The 22,943-nt window shown below is 31.6% G+C and overlaps 1 protein-coding gene across 2 annotated transcripts in view; it reads right to left on the bottom strand.

Moving 5' to 3' along the window:
• Positions 1 to 22,943, bottom strand: part of LOC142322390 (uncharacterized) — a 49,636-nt gene that overhangs the window by 5,453 nt on the left and 21,240 nt on the right. Inside the window, exons 3-5 of one of the 2 annotated variants that reach the window (XM_075361426.1) lie at positions 12,167 to 12,295; positions 5,849 to 5,950; positions 708 to 1,048 (exon numbers count right to left, since the gene is read on the bottom strand). In XM_075361426.1, the coding sequence (XP_075217541.1) occupies positions 725 to 1,048; positions 5,849 to 5,950; positions 12,167 to 12,169 (429 nt within the window). In that variant the 5' untranslated portion in view covers positions 12,170 to 12,295 and the 3' untranslated portion in view covers positions 708 to 724. The remainder of the gene's footprint in view (positions 1 to 707; positions 1,049 to 5,848; positions 5,951 to 12,166; positions 12,296 to 22,943) is intronic. The other variant, XM_075361427.1, reaches the window with a different exon arrangement.

Below are 22,943 nucleotides of genomic sequence, written 5' to 3'. Positions count from 1 at the left end.
AACTTCCTCTTGTGTAAAAACACAACAGGTGTTTTACTCGTCTTTGAACGAGTAAAACAAATGAAATCGGACAGGGTGAGGTCTGGGCTTTAAGGAGGATGTGGCAACGTCTCCAATCCAACTTCTCGAGTGTTACTCCTGTTCTCTGATTGATGTTGGGGTGCGCATTGTCAGCAAGAGATCACACCTTTTGAGATTGCCCTGATGTTTTCACCTTATTGTGGGTCTCACTTTCTATTGGAGCATGTTAGAATAGTACTCACTGTTCACCGTATTTTGTTGTTCTTCTAAATAGTCACTAAAAATTAGGCCTTGTGAGTCCCAGTAGATTGTCAACGTCTCTTTACCGGCTGACATGTGAGTTTTGAATTTTTTTATGGTGGGCGAATCCGGATGTTTACACTCAAGACTTTGCCATTTGGATTTGGCCTCAAAATGGTGCATCCACGTTCCATTATATAGAAAGTCATTAACTTCTGCTTCAGACCGTTCTTTGAGCTTACAATGAATGTGAATCCGGGTATATTTATGGGATTGAGTCAACTGTCTTGGAACTCATCTCAAACACATTTTGCGATAATTCAGCACATCAATGATTTAATGCATGGTTCCAACACTAATATTGTACACTAAGCAATCTCATCAATCAAATATCTTTGATTGATGAGACTACTTAGCGTAATATATATATATCTTGAGGTAGGTACTTTTACTGAGATATTCTTCAGGGAGGTAAGTTAGGCGGATTCATAGGAGGCTCCACATGATCTGGCACAAGAGAGAGCAGATCAAATTTCAAAGTTTTCTTCCAGAAGAAGCCTCTTCCTTGTGGTGGACTTTCAGCTGTCACTGATGCATCAGCACAAGCCATTTTTAGATGTAGTACATTGGTTATAATCACTACTGCTTTCGTTATCAATATTCCCATCTTCAAATCCTCTATCTTGTGTATCAAAGTATCTATGATCATGATCATCGTCAGACAATTTAGCATCTGATGTATTACCATCAAGTGCAAATTATATGAATTTCTCCAAATGAGCATTATCTGTAACAAAAAAAAAGTATTGTTAAAAAAATATTCATATGAAATTATTTCATAGAAAAATAATAGTGCTGCTAAGATTTTACAACTTTACCATCACTGTTAATAATTTTTCAAATAATGAAAGTTGTGAATAATTTTATTCAAAGTTTCTGAAAATTACAGCAAGAAAGATGGCTAAAAATTCAGTAAATAATTCAAAATCACATAATAATAATAATAATAATAATAATGTCTTGCATTTACACAAGCCATGTTAGCTTAGGAAGTTTGTTTTATAAAAAAATGGAGAAAATTGACTGAATCACTGAATAATATTAACTATAATTTTTACTTTATCTGTTATGAAGAGTTGTTTCATTTTTATTATATGGAAACAAAAATTTTTATCATTTACATTTACATAAAATATTTACATTGAAATATACATTAGAACCTAATGTCACCTACAGGTGACATACAAAAAAAAAACTTTTCATGGCTAATCTATAGTAGCATGATTGTAAGTAACAAGTGTTGTATCAAATTTTTTATTTTTTTTAATAAATAAACATCACAACAAAAATATAAAATATAAGTAATTATGTATTTTATTTATAACTTACCAGCCACATGCACTTGTTTTCATTGTCCACTGCAGGACACCATTTTTAAAAACAGTTTAAAAACAGAGAAAATCAGTCTTTTTAAAAACAGCAATTTATCTGGCTTTTAGCTGTATCAAAGAGTATTCTCTGTATATAATCAGAATTACAATTGGCAAGTGCCTACTCTTTCTGCAGATGGACTCTTTCATACAAAAAACAAACTATCCAACATACAGTGAGAATCTCCTGTGAATCTAAAAAAGATATTTCAGACATATCTCGACTGAAACAAATAGGATAATTAACTTTTTTCCTGATTGATAAATTAATTCATCATATAAACTTGAGGTTTGTGTTTCAAAATTTTGTAATATATGTATATGAAAAACATCAAGCTTGATTGGGACTTGAACCTTCTAAATGAAAATCCAAAACGCTATCACTCTGTCACAGAGATCAGTATTTCATTATTTAAATAATTTTTTAAGTTATGTTTTTATTATTACAGTAAACACACTTTGTTTATTTACTCCTATTAAATATGTACATTATACATTACTACAGATCTGAAGTTACTTCTTTGGCTGAAAAATAAATTATTTATTCATTTCTCCCTTTTTAAATAACTTCTGACTAACCAGTTAGTTGTAATCATTTATGAAAGATGAAATTTTATAGCCCACGAAAAAATGCCAAGTCTGGCTGGGATGCGGACTCAGAAACTATCAGATGAAAGGCAGACCAAGGCTATCATTCTGCTAATAGTAATTCTAATATTAAACTTATAGTTGAAGCAATAGGTATAATTCATCATTTCACTGTAGAAAGAACTGTATCAATTTGTTGCTTTAGTTTACCTGTCCCAATCTTTTTTATGCTGTAATGTATACAAATTAGAGGTAGGTTTTTCTGATGTTTTTGCCAAACGAAAACAAACAAATTGTTGAAAAAAAGACAACTGTTTGTACAAACTGTTGGGAAAAAACAGGTTGAATTATTAAACTGTAAATATTAATGACCCGATTTTCCATTACACTACTAAACTGCTTGTTTTTCTGTTAAAAACAATATTTCATTTAAATATCTTTCTCAAAACATTTTCTGTTTCTTCAAGATGTTTCAGTTGATGCTAGTGAATACCATACATCATTTTATCACAAGATTTGACAGTTGTATGACCCTTTTTATTCTGCACTTTAATATTAAACTATATTTATGAGTAAAACTTATTTGGATTTTAAAACTTTTCAATCTTAGCAATTAGCTTACAGCATATTTAATATTGATAAAACCACCGCTTGCAGGGCAACTGATCTGTTCTCAGCAACTGCAAATATTCAATAGATATTTACATTATCTGTATTCGTTAATCCTAGTTAGAGTTAGCTGAGAGTTCTTTTTGGTGATTCAGTGTATATACTATGTAGTATTACAATTGGGGAGTAAAAAACAGTGGCAAAGAAATTTTTTTTTCTGAGAAGCAACAGTCAGAGTCAAACTGTTTAATATTTTTCTGCACATTACTAATGTATATCACAGGAGGTATAAGTGGCATCAATAAGTGTGGTTTTCTCTGACAGAAATAATATTCTGATAAACCTGAACTCCAGAATGAAGGAGTTACATGTGGAGCTGAATGTCATCAGCATTTGAATGGATTTGGCAATGAAATTTGGTCATTGAACCATATATTTGTGACAATGAAGAGGGCAATGGGAAACCAATTCAACCCTTAAATTATTTTTAGTAAGACTGGTGGGATGCTTATTGTTCTTGAAAATCGCTGCATATTTTCAAGGGTGGAAAAAAAGATTGTCAGATCATCAAAAAACCATTGTGGTCATAGTAAAATATTAGTAAACATAAGACTTTTCAAGAGTAAGACGCTGTAATTAAAAAAAATAAAAATCCATCAAACAGTTGCATAATTTTTTCTGCAAATCTGGGAAAGTTGTGCAGCATTGGTTACCAAATGATTTGTCCTTATGAGACTGCTTCTTAGAAGGAAAATTAAGTGGAATTAAGTGGACACTTTAAATCCTATACCCTAGTACAGCCTGTGTAGAGTAATGTAGATGAATGACCAAAGCCCGAGTTAGCATGCATCCTACATTTAATTCTACTACAACCGGCACGCAGGCTATTCTCATGAGTAGGATACATACAATAATTTTTTAATTCATTTTGAATGGTTCTGAGTAGCTCTTACTGCCATCTGTTAGATATTTTGGAAACTACACAATTTTATTCAACATGTGTTTCTTGCTGGCGAAAAGCTAAGTTATGGCCATTTCATTCGAGGCAGTCCTTGATGTTGTCATGTGTTTACATTGATATTTCACTAAAATATCAACATATGTTTAATTTTTATTAGTGAAAGAATTTCTGCATTCTCTTATTCCTTTTAGTAAAAAAAGGAAAATATTCGTATGTTTTATGTTGGTAAAGTGTTGTTTACTTTTTGATTTACATGCTATTATTTTTTCTAATGTGTATTCTTTTTACTTTTCCAGCTATGTTTGTTGTTTTATTTTCTAATATCTATTATTTAATCTAAGTAAATATTTTTTTTCAGTATGAGTGAACGTTATCGCGTAGACAATCCAAACAGTAAACCTGATGAATGATCTTCTGTCAGATTCCGATACTGATGATAAGTTTAAATGAAATTTGTCCAAAATTCTAAATGAGGTAATATTTGATTCTGGATCTGAAAGAGAAATTGACAATGAGGATTAAGATCCAAATTTTGAAGCAGAGTCATATTTATCAGACAGTGATGGTAATACTGATAATAGGTCTAACAATGCCCAAAGTTTTCCTGATGAGGGTCCATCTACATCTACGTTTCAGCCTAAGACCAATAAAGATACCAAAAGAAAGAGAAATAGTGGGTCTGCAAAGCAATCAGATGAGATACTGGGTTAGCTGTTTGATGACAACCAGCCCCTTTTGTGAGGTTGCTTAATGTTTACCAGACTGCTTCAAACTATATCATACACAAGCTAATTAAACCTAAAAAAAAAAATGTTCTTATTATATTGAAATATTTTATTTATTAATTAGAAAGTGATTTTTTTACTACTAAAATAAAACTTGCATCCTTTGCTTATATTTTATAACATTATAATATTTTAAAACATTATTGTGAGAACAAATATCGTATAAACATTGTTACAACTTTTTTTCAGACAATATTTTTATCAAATTCAAGTTATCATGACTTTTTGTTAAATATAACAAAATTATAATTCTTTTATATTATTAAACTACAAATTGTGATGATTCAAAGCAAGTAAGATTTATTAATTTGTTTATAATGAAGATAGTAATAATTTTTTCAAAATACTTCAAAAATGCCTAGGTTTCTGGTACCAGGAATTACATAATAATGGCTTAAGATTCAAAGTGTTAAACTATGATACGGAAATAAAGGACCCATTGTGAACATAACTCTCCAACAGCTAGACTGATTATATCCAAAACGAAATGACATCAATGATCTATATTCAGAAGTCATCATACAAAAATTTCATAAAAATTAGTTAATGCAGCCAAAAGATATAAGTAAAAAACATTAATTGATAAAAAAAAGGGAAAAATTCATGCACATTATCCCCAACTCCTAAATGAAATTCTACCAATACATAACTGAAGTGGTATACTAATATAATGGAATTATATAATTAATAAAAAAATGTGACCGAGTCCAGAAACAACAAAAAAAAGGGAGGAAAATTTATCTTTCATCCCTTTTTGGGCATTTCAAGACCAAATACCATCAAAACCAAAGGGGAGTTAAAAATTATGTGGAAAATCTGGTTTTCCCTGGTTCTCTGACTGATTATATCCAAAATTAAATGGTATCACTGCACCATTTACAGAAATTATCAAGCCAAATTTCATCCATTCAGTCTGGAGATATCAAGCAAAAACAAACTGACAAATATATATATATATCCTTCTGGAATATTCACTGCTAAAATTATTACTTTTTGGTTATAGAGGGTAGAGGGTCATGAAAAGTGAATCTCTGTAAAAAATAAACCAAATATGCAAAATTTGACCCAATTAGAATAAACCTCATTACACAGTATACTGTATGGCCACACTATATAACCTGTACATACATGGGCAGGAAAGTAAAAAATTACATCAAAATCAGAAAGTTTATAAAAATTATGTATGGCACTTGAATAATAATTATTAATATTACCTCATTTACTATATCTTGTCCCTTATTTGTATATAAAAGTAATAAAGATAATGCAACAAATATCACAGACATTGATTTTAATTTTAATACGCCATCAGAAACCTGTAAATAAATAGTCATGAAATACTATTTCATAATCTTTATGCATAAACACAAAATACAAATACTCTTCACAGCATTTCCTAGTTAGACGATTAAAATCTTCTGAGAGGGTTCAAATTAAGTCCAAAATAACTAACAGAATATTTTTAAAGATTATGTTTTTGTCAAAGTTAGTTGTTAAAAATTATTTAAAACTATTACCATTTTAACAATAAATCAAATAGCAAATTTAATAAATATATTTTGAAAATTCATGTCATAATATTTTCAACAGCTCGCTAACCTAACTTCAGTGACTGTTGCAACTGATCCTGGATTCAGCTATTAGTTTGGGTTTTAATTACACCTATACATTTAGTATATCATTATATGTTTACATGGAGGTGTACTTATTAAAATAATGAGATTGTGTTGTATCTCTTAGAAAAAGCAATGAGAACTTATTATGACCTCTTTGACAAAGAATTTGGATATGATAATGCTAAGTTTAAAAGTTGAGCAATGTGTCCATTTTAAAATTTTAGTAAAATTACACAAAACTCTGATGGAATGTTGTCAAATGCTTATTTACATCTAAAAGGAAGAATACAAGTTCTGTGCATGTGTATTTGAGTTTCACAAAATATTCAGAGAAGGACATCAGAACATTGAATCCCTTGAATGATCTTTTACTTAAAGGATTGAAAAAAATTATTAAAGAATTGTTTGAGATCACCCACTCATTGTCTAAATAAAGCTGAAACCATGAACATTAGTGTGAAATGTTTTGTATGAGGATCTCAACATGATGTTTTGTATGAGGATCTCAACATGAAAAATGTTTTTGCCGTGACATTCCCTACAATTCGTATGCCATAGCAAAAAGAATGCTGTAAGAAAATTCTCAATGACATGCTGCAGCAGTTTGGTGTCAATCCCAATCATTTTAAAAAAAAAATCATGACTTGTGATGAAACCTGGATCTTTTATTTGATGCTGAGACATAATGCCATTCTGAGGATTGGTAAGAATAAAAAAAGCTCATCAAAATAAATTCACAATCAAAGCCATGATCATTACATTTTTTGATGTAATGCAATTTAGGAAAAAATCTTGACCCGAGGAAAGGTAGTTTCATTCTTCATTAGGACAATGAATCTGTTCAAACAGCACTTTTTGTGAAGCAGCTTTTATCCAACAAACACATTATTGTGCTTGAATATATTCCATATTTGCCAGGTTTGCCACCATGTGATTTTTGCTTTAAGTGAAACCTGTATTTAAAGGAACATAATGTATTAAGACAGATGAAAGAAACTGACCTGCACTACGCCTTTGACCAGTGAAAAACAAGAGACCATCAGTGTATAAATGGGAATGGGGACAAATAATAGTTATAACGCATATTAATAAACATGATTCTAGCATCAATCCCATTACATAATACATATATCTTATATAATAATGTTTGAATGTGGTTTGGATTTGGCTCTTTTATGTATATCTATAAAACGTCAGGTTGTTCTAGATGTTGGTGGATTTGTATTTACATGTAATTACATAATATTTGTAATTATACTCAGTGATTGGTGTCACTATTTTCACACTATTACCTGGATAAACGGGTTTTAAAAACATTTTATTAAAACAATTTTTGTTTGGTGAGTAATCGAAAAAGTTTTAAATTCAATAACATCACTGACTGTCATGAACAAAAACATATAGCAAAAAAAAAGAAGATTATTTTGCTGCTAAAACCCCTCAATGTTTTAATAGTCCTTCATAGAAACACAGTTAACATCTGCCAATCATCTCATACATTTAAATTACAAATTCACTAATGTTAATTGCAATTTTAATATACTACACATTTTTCTACAAAACTAAAAAAAAAACTTGTCATTTTGAAATTTTGGTGGGAAAATTATGCAATTCTCTTTAAAAAAGATCCATTAAAAAAAAATGAAAAAGTATGTAAAAATATAGATACAGATTCTTTTTACAGTACCTAAGGAAGAAGGGCCTCATGTCTAGAAGTAAGATTTCCCTGTAATTGTTAGGATGTGTTTTATCCCCTTTTTTATGTAGCAGATGGATAAGTGCTGTCATCCAGTGTTCTGGTAGTTCTTTGACCCAGATATTGACAAGCTGTTGATGAAGGGCAGTTTTTGCTGATCTCTATACAAGTCAAGGGCATATTTCCAGATCTCTACACAAGTCTGATCTTCTCCCATTGTTTTGTAATTCATCTCACCCAGTGCTTTGCAGACTTCTTTTCTAGTGGGATGGTTGATGTTTTCTGGTGGTGTTGTTATTAGGGTGTTGGCGTTGAAGTTTAGGAGTTCTGTCAGTTCTTCACAATTTAGTTGTTTGTTGAAATATTTAGCCAGGATTTCTGCGTTGTCTTTATTGTTAATGAAAAGTTTACCATTTTCATTCTTTATTAGTAGGGTTGGGGGGAATTTGTATTTATGGGGCTGATTTTTGAAGGTTTTGTAGTAGTCTCTCGACTGTGTTTGAAGAATTGAATTCTTCTTCTATTGACTTCAGTGTGTCTTTAGGGTTTTATCTTTTTATTCTACTTAGAGTTCACTAATTGACACATATTGAACACTTATTTAAGAGTTTAGAAAATTTTATCATATTTACTCATGTAATTCATACACTTTTTGACTGAAAATTTTTACCTAAAAGTAGGTGCAACAAACAGTAGGTGAAACAGTAGGTAAAGTAGGTGAAACAAACATGCGAAAATCAGTGAGAAAATAATTTTTATTTGAATGAATATTTTATTTTTAAATAGTTTTTAAAAATTCAGGAGTGTGAATTACTAGAATAAATACAATACTTGAAACAATTTTATGATATGATATCTCTCAACATACTTGTCAAACTGCAATCACAAGATAATATATATATATATATCCAACCCAACTCTTGTCCATCATCTGCATTCCATTTATTCAGTATTCCTACCCCCTACTCACCAACACAGTAATACATCAACAATTTCATTTATCATCTTTTATATTTTGTATTTTTTTTTTGTAATTATAATTCTGGTATCCAATACCTAAATATTCTCAAGAATTTAATCTTATCTGTCACACAATTTTTACTTTACCTTTACATATTGCTCATATGATCCTTATAGATAATAATTATCCGAGGTCTAATAAAAAAAACACTGAAATCTATTCTATAGAAAAAAAAATCAGTCGGGCAAAAAAGGATATATAATATGACTATTGAAATTGGAAGTTTTGGGAGAGGAACTCTAGTCTTGCCTCAATTAATGTGTAATTATTTTTTTCTTCAGTTTTTTCATTCAAGCTATTTATGTACCATGTATAACAATCCTTATTTAACTTTACTCTTCTTCCCAATCTTACATCCCCCCAGTACTTCATTCCGACTCACTGCTTCCATTCTCTACATTAAGTTAACCATTCCTCCTCTTCTGTAACTATCCTGAAAACCTTCAAACATTTTGACTGTTCCTCTATCCAGAACTGTTGTATTTAATGTCCAACTCTACAATATGATTAATTTTTTTTCTCCATTCACTAGTTTTTTTGTTATTTTATTTAAATAGAAAATAGTTTTAGTTTGTCTTCTTCCATCCATTTGGTGTAAGTGTCCAAAGTAATTAACCCTACTTTTTCCAACCGCATCTGCTATTTTGTCCATTCCTTCTATTCTGTGGTCCTTATCTGTACCTGTCCCCTTTCATACACTTAGGTTGCCGCAATTGTTCTTTGTACTCTCTTCTCCTCATTCTTAATCCTTTAAATATGTCCATCGCCATGCCAAGAATGACAATTAATTGCATACAATATTTCTGATCTCGTTACTTACAATAATGTCTTACTTTTGTCTTGATCAAAATGGATTACAAGGCTTATGAGATTTAATTAAAAGCAAAAAGGAAGGAACAATTTAAGTGCATTAAATTCAATCAAAAAATTGGGAAAACCTACTAATGTTAGAAACTGTTAATGACACCTTATTTCACACGTTTTTTTTTTTAATGGTTTAAAAGATTCAAAGAGGGTAGAGAAAACCCTTCAAAAACCCCCAATCTTAGAAAGCCTAGCAAGTTCACAGCAAGATAGAGGTAATGATGACTGTATCTATTAACTATGATGGCATGTCTGTGATGAATGCCACCCAATAGGAAAAACCATTTAAAGAAACCATTAAAGTTCACTATTTACAAGGCACTATGCACAGAGACAGACTCAGGCAGGTGGAAATTGCACCATAATTCCCAGCATACTTAGCTTGTGTCACTTAGAAATACTTGACTGATCCTAAAAAAATATAAATTTTTGTAGGGAGACAACGAGAGGAACAAAATGTAAACGAAACAATTACTGAACGTACAGTTATCGATCTAATTGCAGGTTATGAAAATTGTGGATATCATTTGTATATGGAAAATTTTTTTTCATCCCTGCAATTATATCGACGACTGAAAGATGTGGGAATTCTAGCTGATGGAACAGCTCGATCCAATCGTGTTGGAATGCCAGCTGAATTCACACGAAACAGACGTAAACAATTAGGTTTGACCAGACACCGGTTAGCCTGTCGTACGACACTGGATGGAATATCTTGTATTCTATTCAATGACAAGCGAATGGTAACACTTCTGTCTTCTATTCACGGGCCTGCTGAAGAGGGTAAATACAGTGTAACAATTCATGGTACAGAAAATGTCGTGAGACCTGTAATGATTGTAGATTACAATAATTATATGGGGGCTGTTGATCAATCTGATCTTCTGTCTTCAAGCTATTACTTACATAGGCGCATGACAAAATGGACGAAAAAACTTTTTTTCCACATTTTTGATATGCTCTTTTTCCACATTTTTGATATGCTCCTTGTCAATGCTTATACGGCTTACAATAAATAATAAATAATACGGCAATAAGATGGAGAAGAACCAATCCTTCTGATGGTTTCGAAATGAGGTTTTGAAAGGGCTTGTTTCATCATCTCCTACGAGATTTTCTGCACGAGGATCTTATGTAAGAAATCGTGAATTTTTATGTCTTGAAAGTTGTGAAGCAAGACATTTTCCTAAACGTGAGGGAACAAACAGTTTTAGACAATGCGTTGTGTGCTCGGCAAACGGCATTCGCGTAAGATCAGTCTGGAGGTGTGTGGCTTGTGAGGTACCACTCTGTATAGACGGATGCTTTCTCGTGTATCACACACGCCAAAATATCACCAACTAGGGGTAAGAGCTTTTTATTTATAAATTTATTACTTCATTTTATTTGTTTAGGTTATTTATTATTTGACATCTATTTCATTCTTTTGTTTTTTTGGGGAATCTCCCATATTGCGATTTATATGTTGGTGTAAAAACTAGTGCGCGCTCGTAATTTCTTATTTTATATATTATATATATATAATATATATTACGATTTTATATACATAGTAACATAAAAAATACCTGTTGTTTGTACCGAATAGCTTGTAATTACTGGGGTAATTATTATGCGTTTCATGAACTCTATTGCCCCCCCCCCCCCGTGGCGTGTAACAGCAATACTCTGTTGTAAAAAAAGTTTTTTTACGTAATAAATGCTCTAAGAAAGTCTTACAATTTTTAAAATAAATTTTACATTATATGTAACGCTAAGAAAAAATAAATAACTATAAAAATTTCTCGAAACTGATATGCTAATTAATCTGTAATTTATGACACGGATTTTTCATCATGTTTTGCCCAACTTTCAACCGATTTCCTTGAAAGTATTTTTTTTTAATCAGCAAACTATGTTTCATAAACACAAATCAAAAAAAAAAAAAAATTCGCTAATAAAAAACGCGGTAGAAATGCGCAAAAAAAATTCTGCAATTAAATTATCGTAATTTTTGTACGGTTTCAATTTTGTTGTTGTTACAGGCATAAAAAATATCCAATCGTAAGGTTTTTTTTTTGTCAGAATCTGTTAAATCTCGTTAATATACTGTAATTTTTTGAAAATTTTTTCACAAGAGGGTAGCATAAGACTATGAAGAGAGGCAATCAGATACCAACTATTTTTGCGGAGCGCTAAGAAGCGCGGAGCATTGTGATGGGAAAAGGTTAAAATGATATTTACGGTATGTATAATAACTGTTTTTTTAAATTACACTTTCCAGTTATCCAGCTTTGCCTTTGCAAAGGTCCATCCGGGTAATTGGTGTTCCAAGGAATACAAAATCTAATACACTTACCATTTCATTTTCAACTTTTAAATTTTCTGATTTAACAGAGTCGATCTCTTCAATCGCTAAAGGATCTTTTTCAATATCACCATTAATAACATACAGCGGTTCCTCTTTCAGTCGTACTAAATCTACTTGCTGTAATAAAAAACAAAAAATTAATGCTACAAAGTAAATATGTCTATGATTATTTGTATAATTTATAAAATTAAAATAAATGTATCTCTAATTCACTCACCATACACATTAACTGTGCAGTCACAATTAAATTATTATTAGGCGAGTTTAATTTGCAAGGTTTTGAAACACTTGTAAAACGTTACCTAATATATTTACCATAGTTACCATACACGTCATTCCATGTTAAATCAACAAGGCACACGACTTGAACGACTGGTTTTTTCATAAAATTTTGTATGAATTAGTTTTGAGAAAATAATGAATTTCAGATCTCTCATAAACCGTTTCATTTTTACAGATCTTCAGATTTGCCGGAAAATGGAAAATTTTGACTTGATGTAGGAGTGTTAGTTCAACAATATTACTTTGCTACTTACTAAGGTAGAATGATAAACATATTCTCTTTTTAAAGCTTATTTGATGCTCTTTCATATGATATACAAAACTATATTTTCGTAAAAAATGATTTAAGTGTCATCATGTTTGACCTTGAATTTCAGAATAACCAAAGTAATTTTTCAGCGTCCCCTCGTACGTAGTACTCTTTAAGTTATAAAAATTTATTATTAAATTATACTGTTAAAGTTGAGGAATTTTCATCTAATGATTATAAAGATTTTTTTTTAAAGTCGCTAATAAAAATGACAACGGTAGATCTTACAACGGTTGGATATTTTACAAAAAAATTTGAGAGTATCTATATTAACAATGATTTTTCCTAGATTAAAATTATATTCAACCGTAACAATGGCTGCAGTAACATTATTTTACTTAGAATGATGTTGAAGAAGTCATTTGTCGACTTAATTATAATTCTTTGATGGACCCGAAATATATTCATCCTCTTTGCTCTGCCATTTTAGTATATATTTTACTTAAGTTCTTCAATCGTTCTTTAAATACTCTTCTTTTCCCTGGTATTTGAAAAATTGTACAGCAAATATGATTATGCATTCGTATGTATGATTAAATTCCATAAGAGCATAAAGTTGTGGATGTCCTGACATGAATCACAAGTTAATTCTAAAAATGGTAAAGCCATCCTCAAGAATAACTAGCATCCCGTGTCAGATTTACCAAGGACTGAAATGTTTCCTATTGTCTTTTACATCGAGTCCAACATGCCGAGTCCGCAGAAAAAATCATCTAATATTCAGCTGAAAATGAACACTTTTCACTACGCTCGATATACGGGCTGGCTTTAACATCACTGCCCTCAGAGAAGGCTACTCTAACTAGTATCTCTTGCACCTTGTTATCTTTACGTACATTGCAGCTGTATAGCAGAGCTTTAGCGTATTGTAATCGGTCCGAATTAGGCATACGTGGTTTTCACTCGATCTTTAGGTTTTGACATCTGAGGAACCCAAACAACCAAAAAGCGGATGGAAATTTTCCGGATGTTTGTACGATAGTGCGCGCGCGCGTGTATATGTATTTATGTGTTTAATGTTGGTCTCTTAATCACCTTATTTCTCCAAAACTATCAGACCGATTTTAATCAGACTTGATCAGATAAGTTCTATATACGGGGCTTTGAAGCCGTTAAATCTTTAACTTAAAAAGTCAAGGAGTCGAGGCTGTAGGGCAAGGTCACCCTCAGCATCTCGAGTTTTCGCCCGATTAAATCAAATTTTTCTCAGGCGTATTAGTTAACGATTAAAAAATAACAATATCTGCAAAAAATATCTTTTGCAAAATCCCACCCCCGTACCGTAAAATTCGGTTACAGTCTTCTCCTGTGTTGTGATGTCACAGGTGAGCGGTAGAATTAAATAAATTAATAATATTTAGAGTGTAAAAAAGGAACTCGCTCTGAGCGGGTTTCGAATTCGATCGCCCGGTCGATTCGGTAACTGATGCGTTAAGCTTCGCGGCTACACCGGTCTGCAGACCGTACAAGCGAAACTTGTTCTATATAATTTGTGAAATTATATTAACTTAGTTCGTGCCGACCGTCGCAGAGGACCGCCACACCCACACGAATTAAATACGGTATGTGTACGCGCATTTTTAGAATCTACGACTTAAATAAAGGAAAAAAATATTGTATTTAAATAGACCGATAAATATTTTATACTAAGTTGTGTGTGTAAGGCGTGCATCAGAAATAATTCTGTTTTCAGATTTTTTTATTACATTAGAACTCGATAAAAAATTTAACAAAGAAAAAAAATTAGAAATTTTCTTTCACAATGTTTAACGTAATTCATTAATACAGATAAAACACTAACCAACACGCAACACATTCCAGAAGGAAACGACTGTACCGTTCGTACCGAGACGCGACAAGAATTGAAATTTAATCTACGCTGCTAGGATATCGGGCGAGTTGACTTCCGAAAAATCCGGAAAATCGAGCAGCACGGATTTGATTACGGCAAGCTAGATCGGATGAAACAGGAGACGGGCGGTATACGCACTATCTCTTCCCAGATATAAGGTGCTTGCGGCCGCACTCCTGGATTTTCCCAAAAAAGTATGTCACACAGTTTCTTTCGGGACACTATGATTTTCGGGGCAAGTTGGCGAGATTCGGCCTGGTCGATGCGAATTTATGCCCGCAATGCCGGGTGTTAGATGACGCTTTTTATGTGCTATACGAGAAGCGTGTAATACGCATGAAATATGATGACAAGCGTAACGAGATCGTTTGTCGACCGGACGCTCTCAGGTCAGGACTGAATTTGCATCTTAAGCAGACCGAACGGTCTACAGTAGAGGAATTCATAGTTTATCGAGGAAAAGAAAGGATTGCGAAGGGGTTAATTTTATTGTTGTTTCTTTGTTTTTGTTAATTCTTTGCAGTTATAGTCTTTGTTAGTTTTTGTTTTAGTTTTAGTTCATGTTGCGTGTCGGACTCTCTTTAACCTCCTCGCTCAGCGATTGCGTATTCAGTCTTTTTTACGGCTAACCGAGATGCGTTTTGTTTCTACATGTCCACCTTTGTTAGACGTACACCGAAGGGAATATCGCTTACGGCATTCGCATCGTCGGCATCCTGGCCGAGACGAGACTGGAATATGTCTACCGCCGAGATTTTTGAAGATGACCTCCGGTAAAGCCCATCATGACAAGGTATGGTGGGGGTGGCATAGCGACCGGAAACAACACGTGGTTGGTATCTTCCCCTTCGGGGTCAGGATGCTCTTTACCTGTGCACCTTAGCCCGTCGATTAACCTAATATTAATGTCAAACAATTTAGCACTTGTATCTAAATTTGTAATTTCCGAGGAGTTATAAAATGTTTTGAAAAATTACAAAGGGAGCAAAAGATTTCAAGCTGCTTTGCTACACCGATATGCACATTTATACTGTCGTTACGTTAAACATTAGATCTTATTTGCAACCCGCTAACTTTACGGTTTTTACATGTTGATTTATCTACACGAATAGTAACCGCTTTTACGTATATTTAAGAGTTCATAAACATCATTATAATCAGACGAATATTTATGGTAGTTACTTCTTTTTTAATTAATGGCGATTTCACAAATTTATACTTATTTGCTACATAAACTTTTTTACAGTTCTTTTCAGTCTATCCTCGATTCCATTATAGCCTACTATTGCTAAAACTAGGAATGTTTGGAAGCAATAATTATAAAAAACTATCACAAAAACACACTCGCTTCAATATTTTAGTACGTAGCACATTATGTTAGAAATACGCTCTATAAAATTCTCATGTTATTTGTTTAAATTCGGTGATAATACCGACATAACAATTGTAGCTTATCAATCGTTTTAAAAAAAACTAGAAAAAACGGTTACCTCGTTCAAAAGTTATTTCATTTTGTAAAACGCTAATTTTTATATATTAATATCACGAAATTATACATTTAATAGACTTTTTTAAAAAATGAATTGCACAACGAAATATCTCACTAATATAAAAGTATTATAGTGCAATGGAATCTGTAAAATTGAACTATTACTTGACGGAAAAAAATTTTTTGAATGAAATATTTTTTTGGTTTCCTTCTCCCGTTAATCACGTCGGAAAAGAAATAGAGATGAAAGGACTGCATTCGAGATCCTACTTTTTTCTTTTTCTTTTTTTTTTTTTTTAATTCTCTAAGTGGAATTTTTTTATTTTACAACTAAAGGTACAAATTTAGTTTTCCCTCCAAATATTGGTAACTATTAGTTGAGTGAAGATAAACCGATACAGATTCACGATAAACATAAAGGAAGTTACTTTTACGAGGATTCCAATACTAGATCGTTGATACCGGTGTTCTTTGGCGGTCTGGTTTCAATTAACCACATATCTCAGGAACGGTCGGCCTGATACGGTACAAGACTACACTTCATTTACATTCATACACATCATCCTCTGAAGTAATACCTTACGTTGCTCCGGAGACTAAACAAAAAATAAATAGCGATTAAGCTACTTTCTTAATTGTTCAGAAATAAAGAAAAGCATTCTCGATAAAGTCTTCATCTCCATAAAGTTGCGGTATATCTATCAAAAAAGATACGCGGTAATGACGTAATAATTATTTTGTATCGTAATTTTTTTCATTACATTTTTAATCGAGACAAGAAAGTTCAAACTGTAGATCGTTGATTTCCTCGCCGAACATCGACGTCAGATACTTTGTTAAAAATCACGATATAAACTTAAATACAAGCGTTTAGTTTTACACGACTATAAAAATATCGGTTTATAAAATATCTTTTTCACGTAAAAGAAAAAGGTAACAGATTTTGATGCTACCCATCGGGTTGGTCTAGTGGTGAACGCGTCTTCCCAAATCAGCTGATTTGGAAGTCGAGAGTTACAGCGTTCAAGTCCTAGTAAAGCCAGTTATTTTTACGCGGACTTGAATACTAGATCGTGGATACCGGTGTTCTTTGGTGGGGTTGGGTTTCAATCAACCACACATCTCAGGAACGGTCGAACTGAGAATGTACAAGACTACACTTCATTTACACTCATACATATCATCCTCTGAAGTATTATCTGAACGATAGTTACCGGAGGCTAAACAGGAAAAAAAGATTTTGATGCTGTTCTAAACGCAGGCTCGTTCTGTAGTATTAGTTTAAATATTTATTCTGAGTCTAATGTAATCGTAGATAAAGATTTGCTATAAAATGTAAAAACATTTGTTTAATTTTAATTTTTTTTTTTTTGTGACGGAAATTGTTTTTATTTTGTTCATAAACAAGTTTACAAGTTTTTAACAACGATCAATAAATAAATATCCTGTAACATTGTTAAACAATTTATTTAATAACCGCATAATTTAAGCACTTATAAAATTGTAGGGGAAGTTCGTCTACTCCAGTCGATTCTTTATTCATTTCTTTAATTTTCTTTCTATACTTCACATTTTAATATCGACGGTTGTTTATCCTCTACGTTCCTTTTCTACGTTTATTTCCTCGGGTTTCTTGTTATATACGGGTCCTCCGTGTATTCCTTACTTCTTTCTCCTTGTGTCAATGTTTACCGTACTCCTCGTTTCTCTTATTTTACCAGTCCCTTTAAATTCAGCTCTCGTAGCGGGAAGACCGCTATGCATCGTATCGTACCGGCTCTTTTTTCTCGATTTCGAAAAGTTAAAAATTGTAGATACAGTTTTTTGCTCTTTTCGTCCTTTAAATAAGTAACCGCTCTCCTAATATTGTAACCTAAACGATTATTGTTGCGCTATATTTTTTAAATGCAGATTACGGATGACGGTTGCAAACAGGTGAATAAGTAAGAACCCCTTTCTTTTCATTATCTCGTACGAATTCAAACGACTGATCAGGGGGGAAAGAGGCGTAAACAAAAACGTAAATTAAATCCCGGATGAAGTCGCTACGGTCATAATAGCTCAAAGAATGTAATGAGTATTGCACGTTAAAGAATCCGATAGGAAAGACACAAAAAAAAACAGAAGTCATAATCGCATATACAGATCTTCCAGAATTCGCGCGCGAGTGTGTGTGAACAATGAAATAAATAAACTAACTATCGGAAATCCACCGAATGTATAAAATCAATCGGATGTGAATTTCTTACTAAAGACGATTGTAGTGGTAATCGATACATTAATCTATACGTGTAATGGGATCTACACGTTACGTACAGTTTTTACGAATATTAAAAGACACCGATTTTGGAGGTTTTCACATTCATTTAAACTATTTTCTATACCGTAACACGGAACGGAACTTTTTCCAAATACTTTGCATGAAAGTCCGAGTGATCTTATATAAGCGAGAGTAAAATAAACTTAGCTTAAACGTCGCTTAAACTGTAGAAGGAAACGAAAATTAAAATACAGGATTTTTAATAAATTACTTAAAAATCGTCCAAATCTGCATCGATAAACTTTTCATACCGCATCATATTGTGAGGTTTTGCCGATGAATAAGTAGATTTTTGTATTATATCAAATTATAAAAAGGTAACTTCAAATATTTTTTAACCGATAGCGCGTATTAAATAGATTGTTGAATATCTTTGATCTATATTCAAATTCGTAAACTTCTTCAAATAAATAATCGATAATAATTTGGTTAATGCTTTTTAAAAAGTTAAATCAAAACCGTTTAATATTTTTAAAACGTGTCCTATCTGTATCTTTTTTTTTTGCCTTAAGTCATTTGACTGCTTTTATGCGGCTCTCCGAGATTCCCTATCTAGTGCCAGTCGTTTCACTGCGGTATTCCCCCTACATCCTACATCTCTAACAATTTGTTTTACGTATTCCAAACGTTGCCTGCCGGCACAATTTTTCACACCTACAAGTCACTCTAATATTAGAGCCACTATTCCAGTATGTCTTAATATTTGGCCTATAAATCTGTCTTCTTTTAACTATATATTTTGAAATGCTACTTTCTTTAACGTTTTATCGAAATATCCATTTTACCATCCTTGAATCCTTTTTGACTAATTTCGCCGTGACGTCTGTACGTACGTATGTATGTATGTACGACAAAACGATTAGCCGTAGTATGTTGAAATTTTGGATTTATTACTGCTGTAACATCTAGTTGTTTACCTTCCCTTTTGATTGCAATGAATGGTGTCCAAAATGACAATGAATGGTGATTGCACTGAATGAAAAGTGTCCAAAAAAGCCCGAAATTCAAAACAAATTTAATTTTGGACTTTTTCTTAACTGCAGTAATAGGCTTTCATTGAGAGCTTTTCAATGATATATCACAAGTGGTACTTTTTTCCATCGGTTCTAGATTACCTAAAGGACAATTTAATTTATGAAATATCTGGATCTATAAGGAAAAGGCATATCGGTTCGAATCAGACATCATCTCCTTTTCCATTTTTTAACATGTTTTTTTTTTTTTTAATTTAATTAAATATATTAATTTATTAATAATTATTAACCCGTGATTGTAAAAAGAATTTTACAATAAATAATTATTCAATAAAATAAAAAAAATTAAATAAAATTCTAAACATGAAATAAAATTCTATGTACTTTTAAAAATGTGTATATGTAATAAAGATGGTGGAACATCTGATTATTTAATAATAACTGAAAATTATAATTTATCTTATATTTTTATAAATCATCTACAGTTATTAGTTCAGAAATGGTCCGCAACCGAAAAAAAAATATTTTTAATGAAAAAATAGAGAAAAGATTAAAAGAAATAATTATGTTGATTTTTTTAATAATTCAAATGGAAGTGAATACTTGTGTATCTTTGATGAAATGTTATTGTATTTATTAGGAAGAATACGACTGATTCAGTACATATATGAAGTAACTGCAGACTAGAGTAGTATAAAACATTACCGTTAAAAAAAGGGACACCGCAACTAAAAGACATAAATCATCTCTTATAAGAGAGAATGACAGCTGTCCAGTAAAAAAAAAAAAACTCAAGGGTGATGTTTTGTATCTCATGTGCACGTGTTCATCCGTTTTAATGTATATATATATATATATATATATATATATACATTTGTGCAGAGAGAGAAAGAGAGATATATATATAATAAGTGAGTAAGCATGCTCTGTAATATAAACGATGTAACATAAATAACTAACAAATCTCTTCATATTCTCTCTTTTGGTTTTTGTGACTGTGATATAAGTGTGCGTCCATTATATTTCAATACATATACACACACGCGCACACACACACACACACACACGCATAGGCAAGCAAATAAAATGTTTCGACTGTAGAATTAAAGGAAAGAACTATTATAATAATTTTATAAATGTTTCCTTGAACATTTTTGCATTTCCAAGCATACAACGTAGAAGGAATAAAATATTAAAAGCTGATAATTTTTATTATATTATTATGTGTTATTAATAATTTTTATTATAATTAATGGAGAAAATAGAAACACACAAAAAAATTATCAGCTAGCAAAAGCGTACTGCCGGGTTAATTGTCTGCTATAACTCGATTGTTTGTCAACGGAATTTTACAAATGAGGTGTCATTTTCTTCAAAATAAAATGCTTAATAAATTTTGTGTTAGTAAAAATTATATCAAATAACCAAAGATATAAAGATATAAAGATATAAAGATAACACAAAGATATTGAAGAATAAAATAATTAAGATGGCCGCCAATTTTTAAGGTGACGTTTATAAAATTTTAATTACTGTAGGTTTACCGGCTCCTGAGAAATAATTTTTTGTTGAAAATCACAAAATGGCGTCCAGAAGGAAAACAAAGTAAAGTAGGACTTACGTCGATCAGAACGTTTTTTCACATTTTGGTCTCCTGAATCAGATTCTGGAGTTTGGCGAATACGTTTCGCAATATTCTGTACGTACGGTCTAATTATAAATATAATATTAAAATTATAGAGAGCTGTATTTTTTGTATTTCAGTCCGTGATAAAAAATGAACTAATCTGTGCTCATCAGTAGAATATGAATTTTTATATTTCATTGAATATTTTACATTCAATTTATACCGACGTGAATATATTTTTCAAATAAAATACATTTAACTAATCGGTCAATCGATCTTAAAATTAAAAATAAAAGGATCGCATACGCTAATTAAGGTTAATATACGCTCGGCTCAAAATCGAATTCACACTTTGAAAAATACGTTAAGTTTCAAATCGGTTTTTGATTACTAAGCTGTAATTGACTACCCGAATTTGAAAGATATTCAAATAGGTAACGCGATCATAAAACTTTCGAAGGGATGACATCGTCGTTGTAGATATTACGTAAAAATTACTAGGAATTAAGATAAAATTAGGATAAGCTTATTTGAATGCGACGTTTATTTACGCGAGAAAAACATTAATACATAGTTTTTTAAAAGTATTTTCAATTAATAGTTCAGTTTAACCGGTTGCTTTTTAAATTATAGAATTTAAAAACCATCAGCACGTGGTTGTCAGTAGTTTGCAATGATTATGCGAAATTAAAAATACCGTACTAATTCTGAAACTTATTTAAAAATTTAATATTTTTAATATAATTAGGCTTTGTTATTTTTTATAACGATGTAATTTTCTTGTGATTTAATTTTATTTTCCACATTTTACAAAAAATTGTATTTTTGGATGAAGCCGTGCTTTCACGGCGACATCTTTGTTTTAATTAAATTTTTTTAACGCGTCGTTTAACGCATTACATGTTCAATATACTAATTAGCATCGATCTTTTTCAATATAACCAGATGTATATTTTTCTTTTATTTTTTCATAAAATTCTGACAGATACTTGTAGATTGCATAAAATGAAGCGATTTGAATGAAATTTGCTATCGACTAGTGGCATAAGGTAAGGTTATAAAACGGCATAAAAACATAGGCAGCACTGATGTGTTGTACAGGACCATGAAATTATCAGTTGGACTGGCTTTGCTTGACCTAATTTTTCTCTACACAAGTGAACACTACTGGGTAATGATTAATGCATTATCCTGCGAAAAAGTGTGCAAAAAAAATGAATTATAATATCAGAAATTAAATCGAGCCAAATACTCTTTTATAAACACCGCATCTCAAATGCAAAAAAAAAGTGTAGTTTCTGGGCATGCGGCCGTGCTTTCATTGTGACATTTTGGTTAAAAATTCTTACGCGTCAATTACAATTTGTTCAATATTCTGCACATCGGTGTTATTTAATAAAATATTAATTTTGTTATTTAAAGATGACAAAGAGATACATAATTATTACAGTGCGATTATGATGTAAAGGATGCAGACTAGAAAATTCACACTTTACATCTGTACAGCAGTCTATACCTTTGTGATTGCTTCACCGAGAATTGTGTCATTAAATAATCGTGGGACCGGTTATTATATGATTTTTTTTTTTTTTTTTTATAATTATTTTTGTTTGTCGAGCGTTTGTTGATTTCTTTAGTTTTATTCCTTACTGTCAGTGGTGTTTCTGAATAAAAAACTTGTAATTTTAAGTTCCTATAATAATCGTAATATTTTTCAACCGTCTGTGAATTTGTTTAAAGATGAAGTACGAAAGTCCAATGGATCGGGTTCTTTTTGACCCGCTGAAATCAATTTATTTAGCTTGGATTACCGGAACGATGTAAGTTAATGTCAATTTAAATAACATTATGTTTCTAACCAAAATTTTTATACGTACAATATTGTATATTAGACACATTCGCGCGCTCGCG

The sequence above is a fragment of the Lycorma delicatula genome, chromosome 3 (assembly GCF_047948215.1).
Source record: "Lycorma delicatula isolate Av1 chromosome 3, ASM4794821v1, whole genome shotgun sequence".
In the NCBI taxonomy this organism is placed as follows: Eukaryota; Metazoa; Arthropoda; class Insecta; order Hemiptera; family Fulgoridae; genus Lycorma; species Lycorma delicatula.
This window is presented reverse-complemented; position numbering and strand designations above follow the sequence as displayed.